The sequence below is a fragment of the Helianthus annuus genome, chromosome 11 (genome assembly GCF_002127325.2).
Source record: "Helianthus annuus cultivar XRQ/B chromosome 11, HanXRQr2.0-SUNRISE, whole genome shotgun sequence".
Classification (NCBI taxonomy): Eukaryota; Viridiplantae; Streptophyta; class Magnoliopsida; order Asterales; family Asteraceae; genus Helianthus; species Helianthus annuus.
The window spans coordinates 20872007-20881588 of NC_035443.2; the positions used below are offsets into that span (position 1 = coordinate 20872007).

A 9582-nucleotide genomic window follows, 5' to 3' on the forward strand; every position below is an offset into this window, starting at 1 on the left:
GAAATTAACCAATTCTCATAACTAGGTTTAAATGTTCCTAGTTAACTTAGTGGCTTCGGGAAAGTCATAACCCGTTTTATTTTATTTTATTTATTTTAGTCCCGCTGACTCGGGCTTCTGATAAACTTTATTTTCCTCAAAAGAAGTCGTTTACTCTTTTATTTTTTATTTAATATTATGTTTATTTATTTAAATCCTAATATTCACCGAGTTAATTTTTACCACTAATGGTACTTTACCCGTCCTTTAGTACTAACGTGTTTTGATTACCAAACCCGTTTTCGGGGTGTTACAAGTCTACCCCCCCTTAAAGAGGTTTTGTCCTCGAAACCTTTCTTACGTGGTTCCTCAGGTTTAACTACTTGGACTTAGTTTCGGTAATTACTTGAACATTGCTCGCATTTAATAATCTTACCAGGATAGTATGGTAATGTCCCTTTTGGCTTCCAAACGTATGCGCCTTTCACGTGTAAAGCCTCATGGGCCATAACTTTCATCTTGTATTTCATATCTTTATTAATTATTTATTTTGGTGGTTAGACTTGTTAGTCACCGATTACCTTATACCCCATCGCTCGAGTATATTCACTTTGCCTTTCCGAGGCTTAAATGAGTTTATGACCTCCTATTCCCATAATTCACGTTACAACGTGATCGTATCCTATATTACTTTTCTTGATCGTGAACGCGTCATGTCACATTTAAGTTTATCTCGACTTTCCTTTATCATACTTCTTCTTTTCGAATGTATCGTCTTGCACATATCGGTGTTAAGACTTATATCCTTTAATATTAATCATTTCCAAATTCGTCTCATAATATTCATATCTGTTAAAACGTCGTTTCCTACTAAAATTGAATTTTAGTTTAACGTTTTATCTTAAACTTATGTCAATTACTCATACCAAGGAAATTGACATCCAGTAATTTATTCTTTTCCGTTCTCGTTTTACACGAGGAATAATAACCAATTCCCTCGCTTTACACTATTGACCTGTAGGTTCTTTCACTTAGCCTCATAGGCTATTTCCTTAGAATTTTCACCTTTTTACCTTATTAAGGTGAGATCCCAACAGTTCGTTTCTTTCTATCTGTGACCCAAGGGTCTTTTGGTCCCGTAGACCTTAACACTACTAGTAATCCTGAAGGTTTTGATGATCCCGTAGATTCATCTTTTACTCGTGTCATTATTAAGAATGTGTATATATATATATATAGCATCAAGGCACCCCTTGTTATGTTTGGAAGCATTTATTTTTGCTTTTGAAATTCCGTTGACCTTGACCGTAGTCTAAGGCTTCATTCGTTTACTTTCGGACTAATCTTCCGACTTTATGACTCCTTACATCATTTACACGTCGGTTTGTTCTACACTTACCATTTCTCGGTTCATACTTATACTTCTTTATAACCCATTACCCGGGTTCTTTTATCTTAATGTTTTTACCCTTTACATAGGTTTATTAATATTTCGCGCTTTTATTTATTCGGTTCGCGCTTACTTACATTAGCAAGCGTTATTCTTTATTTAACTCATTTGACTTGTTCTTGTGAAATTTCATCACTTATGACAGTCAAACTTTATCCCTACGCCTTAGCATTCTTATTAGTCGGTTTGTATTTTCACTTACTTTGATTCTTGTCCCTTTTCTTGGGCTCGTTATTCCAACGTAATATGCTTCCGTTACCCGGCTTGTGTTTAAATTTATTATTAAATATCTTACTTGTTTGATCTGTTTTGGGTACCTTTTTTTTATTTGTCCCATTCACCCTGTCCTTACTACATCGGACGTAAATGTGTCCATCATAAGAAGTTAATGGTATCATGTGTTCATTACTTACTTGGCCAGAGTAAGCGATCAACACATGACACACATGACCTTTTCATAATTTTCAGATCACGCCCTATGTAAGTAACGCCTCTATTCTTTCTATATCTTTGATTCCCTTCAGTAAAACTTTATTTAATTGCTAAACAATAATCATTAGTTTTACTCGTTTTGCACTTGAACGTACAAAAAGTTTTTCTTTTTATCAAACTATTATGTAATCACATTCGTTAATGTAATCGCTACTTTTCTCAATAGTATTATATTGAGAATTATTCACTTGGATAGTTACTCCCGTCCAAGTTTCCATATGAACTAATCCTGTTGTTGTTTTGTTATTCATCATCGTGAATAACACTTATTTCTACTTAATTGTTCTCGGATACTTTATCCTGAATAGATATCCTATTCAGGTTTTACATGTTTTATCCTATATATGCAACTGTCATTCTTTACGTGTTTGTTGCATATTACTATTTGTGCGATTAATTTAAAACGTGCACCTGGTAATGCTTGCCCTAACGGGCTTTCCATGCCATTAATCTTGTTCGCGATCGGTACGCGGTTTAGGTCCTTGTTGAGCATGCTCAGCTTGTCATACTTTAGACCGTTGCTTCGTCATATCCGCCATTTGTTAAACTCCCGCTATCTTCAGATGCGAGTGTCCTTCAACTACAACATTTATAAAAGTTCGTAAGTTTGACATTAATGAATGCCCGTATTATAATATAAGGCTTTTCCACTATACGTGTCAACACACGTAATTTCGTTGACTATATCTATCCTTTATCGATTTTGATTGGTGTAACATGTATTACACGATAACCCTATGTGTTGTTCACAACACTTTAATCATACTAAACCATTAATATGAATATACTTACTGGATTTGCGATCAAGTCTTGAACCGAACACACTTTACACTTTAACCATAAGCTCTGATTACCAACTTGTAAGACCCGTCTCTATTAATCAATATTATAATATTAAACACGCATTTTATACGAAAAATGCAAGCTTACAAAAAACTTTTCCAAGTTAAACTTCTTACACAATTTATAACATTCCAAAATATAATTTCAAATGTTTACAATATCTACTTTTTAAACTAGAACAAAATAAGATCGTTGCGGAAGCTTCAAGACATGTGTTCGGTTCTCCTTTCTTGCTTGATCCTCATACGGAATTCCATAAGGCATTCCTAAAATCAAAACCAACATAAAAGTTAGTTTTGACAGTTTCACAACAAGTTATAAACATATTTCCATCTAATTCATTCATCCATTATTCAAAATTCTTGTTTCCTTCGAATTCAAATTTCCGGTTCTTAAACCGAATTATTTGACCCGTTATAGGTATTTATGTCAAAACTATAATTTTATCAACTCTTATTAAAAAAAAAAACTCTTATTCCCTCCAACCATAATCCATATTATGGTTGGTACATGTCACCTTCCTTCACGAGAGTATCATTACTTGTGCGTACCTGGCAAGGGTCAACATTGACTCGTTTTTAATACATTGCATTACCTTTCGCCAAACTTGGCAAAACATGCTCACACTTTCCGCTTGCTTGTATTTGTAACACTTAACAATACATAATATTACCAATCATCATTTACATTATTATACAACTTCTGACCAAGTATTGAGTCGAAACTAAGTGTTTAAGACCCCGAAACAATTTCTGCAAGTACGGACCTGCTTGCTGTCAACAACTATCTTGTTGAAAAAATGCCCGCGAAAACCACGTTAAATAACATCCGAAAAATTTACAAAAATTACCAATCATCATTAATATTGTTATACCACTTCTGACCAAATATTGAGTCAAAACTAAGTGTTTAAGGCTTCGAAACAATTTCTGCAAACACGGACCTGCTTGCTGTCAACAACTATTTTGTTGACAAAACGTCCGCGAAAACCACGGTTAACAACTTCCAGAAAGTTTATAAAAATTTCCAATCATCATTTATATTGTTATACCACTTCTGACAAAATATTGAGTCAAAACTAAGTGTTTAAGGCTTCGAAACGATTTCTGCAAATACGGACCTGCTTGCTGTCAACAACTATTTTGTTGACAAAACGTCCGTGAAAACCACGTTAAACAACTTCCGAAAACTTTATAAAATCACCAATCATCATTTATATTGTTATACCACTTCTGACCAAATATTGAGTCAAAACTAAGTGTGTAAGGCTTCGAAACAGTTTATGCAAATACGGACCTGCTTGCTGTCAACAACTATTTTGTTGACAAAACGTCCGCAAAAACCACGTTAAGCAACTTCCGAAAAGTTTATAAAAATTACCAATCATCATCTATATAGTCTACATACATCATATAATCATCTAATTACATAAAACTTATACTTTCATTACGCGAAATCTACGGGTTCCATTTATGAGTGAAACTCGTTCCATCATGTTATTAGGCATTCATCCGGTTACCTAATCAAATCAAGTTCTGCATTCAAACTAGTAGATTTCATGATTTCAAACATCACATTCATGAATTAAATCACCAATTTCATTACAACATTCAAAACCCATTTTGAATCATGTATGATCAAGTACTCGAACTTGTAAATGGCTTAAGTATCTCGCTTCAACTATCAATTATGAAGGTTTCAAGCACAAGTATATCATCATCTTCACTATTTAGTCAAAAACCCACTTCCTAGTTTACTTGTTAATCTCTTACAAGTAACTTTACATCAAGTTCTTCATAATTTCATCATAACTTAACGAAATTAAACATACATAAACATTCAATTTCAACTTTGGATCATAATCCAACAATCTATTTGCCAGTGTTGTAGAGATCGCTAGGCGCTAGTCGGGCGGTGGAGTACTGACTAGGGATTAATCGGGATTAATCGGATCAGAATTTTTATATGTATTTTTTAAATTTATATATATACAAACACATTAATATCAATATAATACTTAAAAATAATTCAAAATTCAAACAAGTAAGTTTAAAACATAGCAAATCAAGTAGTTAAACATTCAATAAACACACATTAATATCAATATAATACTTAAATTAGTTCAAAATTCAAACAACGAGGTTTAAAACACTGCAAATCAAGTATTTAAACATTCAAACATTAACATATTAGTTCAAACATTTTTAAAGATCAAATATTTCCAAGATCCTCATCGTCTTCCCCGTAGTGCTCAATGATTTCAACACCATCCGACTCATATTCAACCTCCTCATCTACTTCCTCATCTGATATAAAATCTTCGTCATAAAGTTGTCTCGATCCACTTTTCTTAGCACTTATCCTAGCACTTTTTCGATTACCTGATATTTCATTAACACCCGTGTCATCATCAACTGCCTTTGAAGTTTGCCCCGGCTCAACTTCTTCTTCTTCTTCATCATCATCTACATCAACAATCCATTCTTTAGCCTCATTATCATCATCGGCTTTAAGTGATTCACGATTTCTCAACCTTCTTTTCTTGTTTTTCTCCATCAAATTAGAATTAAATTGTACAAAAACAAGATCATTCATTTTACTCGCCATGAGTCTATTTCTCTTTTTTGTATGTACCTAATATGTTCAAAACAAACAATAAATTCATAAATAAGCTTAAGTAATAATAAATTATATTTATTAAATTGTTTAACATTAAAGCCACTAACCCCCTCAAACATGCTCCAATTTCTTTCACATCCCGACGAACTAGTAGTCAATGAAAGTATCCTCATAGCAATCTTTTTTAGATTTGGAGTTGAGTTACCATGTGTTTCCCACCAGTTTGCTATAACGTTAATAAAAAAATATAATATATTAAATAAAAAGACACATAAAATTATAACACATGATATTATTAATTATTAAATTACCCGGATCAAAGTTCTCGTCGTTGACCGCACATGCTTTGAGAGCGACTGGACGCTCAAACTTTCCTTGCTTACGCTTGTAGATTGGCAACTCAACCCCCAAAATTTTGTTTTGCATATCATAATCTTTTGGAAATAAAACTCCAACAAGTTCAACTACCGCATCATTAGCATCTAAATCATCTCGGGCCTCCGGATTATTATAAAAATAACATGGGTTTAAAATGTAGGCTGCCAAATGTAGACAAGTATCAAGCCTTTTGGATGACTTTTTTGAGATAATATCCATAATAGGCTCGTATGCATTTTTGTTATCATTTAAAGCCTTGATAATTTCTTTTTTTGCCTTTTGAAGCTCACCATATATAAAACCCATTGAAGGCTTCCAATCCGCATCAACAATTCGAAGGACTTTGACTAATGGTGCAAAAACTTTCAAACATGTTGTCACACCCTTCCAAAATAACGGAGATACAACTATTTCATAAGCAGCTTCCCCTTTTGGCAATTTAGCAAACTTACACATCTCCCATTCATTACTTGAAAACATATGCCTAAGTTGACTTTTTTTTTCGGACAAACTTTGTAAGGTAAGAAATGCTGAAGCAAACCTTGTAACTCCCGGTCTCACTATATTCCTTTTCTTTGTATACTTTCTCATCATAGCCAACGTTTTGTGGTGAGAATAGATAAACACAGTTAGTTTTTTGGCTTGATTGATAATTTTCTTATACCTTTCTAATCCACCGATAGCTTCAAAAATAAATAAAGTTATATGTTTAGATTTTAGACAATAACAAAGTTACAATATATAATAAAGAAAATATTAATAAAACTAAAATAGTTCAACTAATTACCTTCAAGCATGAGATTTATAGTATGAGTCGCGCAAGACGTCCAAAAGATTGTTGGTCTTTTCTCCTTCATCAATTTTGACGCACCCATATTATTTGATGCGTTATCGGTCACAACTTGAACCACATTTTCAGGACCAACTTCTTCAATGCATTTATCCACATACTCAAATATGTTTTGACTTGTGTGCGATTCATCCGAACATTCTTTAGAAGACAAAAAAATAGTACCTAACTTGGAATTGACACACAAGTTCATGATGCTTCTTCTTGTTCTATCGGACCACGCATCGGTCATAATGGAGCACCCTATATATTTCCATTCTTCCTGGTACTTTTTCAATAAATTTTTAGTCTTTTCGACTCGTTTTTTTAAGAAAGTATTTCCCATCTCATATCTATTAGGAGGCATGAAACTAGGACCAAATTGACCAATCGCCTCCACCATTGTTTTAAAGCTATCCCTCTCAAAGGCATGAAATGGAATTGCGGATTCATACGCCCACTGGCAAACGTACTCTTTTACACGAATCATTTGTTCTTTTTTAACAACATTGCTAAGATTACTTTGTTTAACATTTCCTTTGCTGCCTTGGGAAGTTGGAAATCTATCCATAGGACCAAATGAGCGAGGTGGCTTCAACTCTCCAAAACAATCATCGAGGTCAATCGGTTCACTATCAATGTCTACCTCGGCTCTTAAAGAATCATCACTATCTTGCTTAGCCTTTTTTTTGTTTTGGGTCTCCAAAAGAGCATTTTTAACCCTCACTTGATCATCTTTTGTTGTTTTTCGACAAGCCGCCACATTTCCCGTTATGCCCGCAATATGTTGTTTCAATCGATAAACTCCTCCAGACATAACCTTTTCACATAAATTACATTGAGTTTTATCTAAGTTATTTGGATCCACCAATTGTCCATATTCCCATCCTATATCATCAGACTTCCTTTTAAGCTTTTTATTGCCAGTTGATTCCATTTATGACATTAGAAGTAGCAATCTGTCAAATGAATAAGAAAGAAGAAAGGCCTAAGTGTTTGTCAAACCATTACCTTGTTTCACCACTAATTTTAAATCATAATATACAAATATATTATTAAAACATTAATACTCTTTAACACCACCAGTTTCAAATTATAAAATATATTTAATGGGTCAAAATATAAGCCACTTGAACATGATTTATTATATGAGTTCTGTTTAAACATGTCGGCCATTATACATATTTCATTAAAAACTTTTGAGCATGTATTGCATTAACTATGTTGGCCAAATCTCGTTTTTTTCTTTTACAATACAACTTATACAAGGCACTAAACATGTTAATTTGCTTAATTAATACATAAATCATGTTCAAGTTCAAGTTTTACCCCATTTACAAAACATAATCAAATATATAAACACAAACAATGTAAAAGCATACTGGTTAAATTGTTAATGTCGCCCAATTGCTTGTTGTCTGTGCCTCTATGGTCCAAAATCATCCAATTGCTTGCCTTTTATGCTTTTTGTGGTCCAAAATCCAAATGGCGTACAGAAGAAGAAGTGGGGATAATGTATGACGGCTAGGTTTAGTCAATGCCTCATCCAATATGTTTTAATGGGTTAAAAAAATGCTTTTTTGGGCCAGATATAAACAAAATAAAATTGGGCCGCCTAAATCCGATTTGGCCGACTTGGGCCGACTTGGACCGCCTAGCTCCGACTAGGACCGGCTTGGACCGACTACCGACTAATGGTCCGACTAGCTCAAAATTAATCAGTTCATGGCCGACTAGCGCCTAGGCGCCGATTAATTCCGATTTTTGCAACACTGCTATTTGCAAGTAACCTACTTGTCTCAATTTTCAACTTTAACCAATCTAGGTTTTATGACATACCTTATAATCCCCATGACTAGGTGATCGTTTTTATGTGTCCATGCATTGATTTAGGGCTTGAATCGAACTTCAATTTGATGATCTTGTGCAAGCTAGGGTTTGAGCTCCATGAGAGCTTCTCTTGGCCATCTCCACGCACGCACACACACCCTTATGTGTGTGTTGTGTGTTTATTTTTGTTTATAAAACCATTTTCAAATTGTCCAACTTTGGTCCCTCAAGTTTAGCTTTTGTTTAAACCCCCTCATAATACTTACTAGAAATTAACCAATTCTCATAACTAGGTTTAAATGTTACTAGTTAACTTAGTGGGTTTGGTAAAGTCATAACCCGTTTTATTTTATTTTATTTTTTTTAGTCCCGTTGACTAGGGCTTCTTATAAACTTTATTTCCTCAAAAGCATTCGTTTGCTCTTTTATTTTTTATTTAATATTATGTTTATTTATTTAAATCCTAATATTCACCGAGTTAATTTTTACCACTAGCGGTACTTTACCCGTCCTTTAGTACTAACGTGGTTTGATTACTAAACCCGTTTTCGGGGTGTTACATGTAGTAGAATATATCTTCAATATAATAATTTGTGTCTGTCTTACTTGATTACCCCATAATGTAAATCACTCTAAGCATCTTCTTAAGTTTGTATCCCATCTATTTCATCCACTCTAATTTCAAAACCTAAAATGTTTTGATTACTAAAGAGTTTCTACAAAATTTGCACTTGTTGGATTCTTTAATTATTGTTTAAGACATGACAATCCCCCTGCTCTTTTCTGATAAAAGTATTACGGAAGAAAATTAGAGCATGACTAGTGGGATACATTAACCATTATATCTCTTATGATAATCAAAGAACTCGTTTAATTATTACTATCATGGGGGCTATTCTAGATTCAAAATTTCCTAAGACTAATATGTTTTCTTTGGAAGAATCAAGATAACTCCTAAGACGCATGCATTTACTCTAGATTATAACCATAAAATTTACTGGCACATGTGAATACATCATAATGTACAATACCATGACCCATAATTTAAGGGTTTACACATGGAAATCAATACATTTTTCCGATGCATTACATAATAACTTTTCCAATGATACTATTAGTTGCCTTAAGAATCAACTATATATACCGCTCAGAAGTACCAAAG

The 9582-nt window shown here is 33.6% G+C and overlaps 1 protein-coding gene across 1 annotated transcript; it reads right to left on the bottom strand.

The window, feature by feature from the left end:
* Nucleotides 1–4975: 4975 nt before the first annotated feature.
* Nucleotides 4976–7527, bottom strand: LOC110944347. The gene is made up of 4 exons (XM_022186008.1): nt 6549–7527; nt 5695–6444; nt 5491–5609; nt 4976–5398 (listed from the first exon to the last, which is right to left on the bottom strand). Exons 1-4 carry the CDS (start codon nt 7525–7527, stop codon nt 4976–4978), a joined length of 2271 nt encoding a protein of 756 aa, XP_022041700.1.
* Between the last annotated feature and the right edge of the window lie 2055 nt (nt 7528–9582).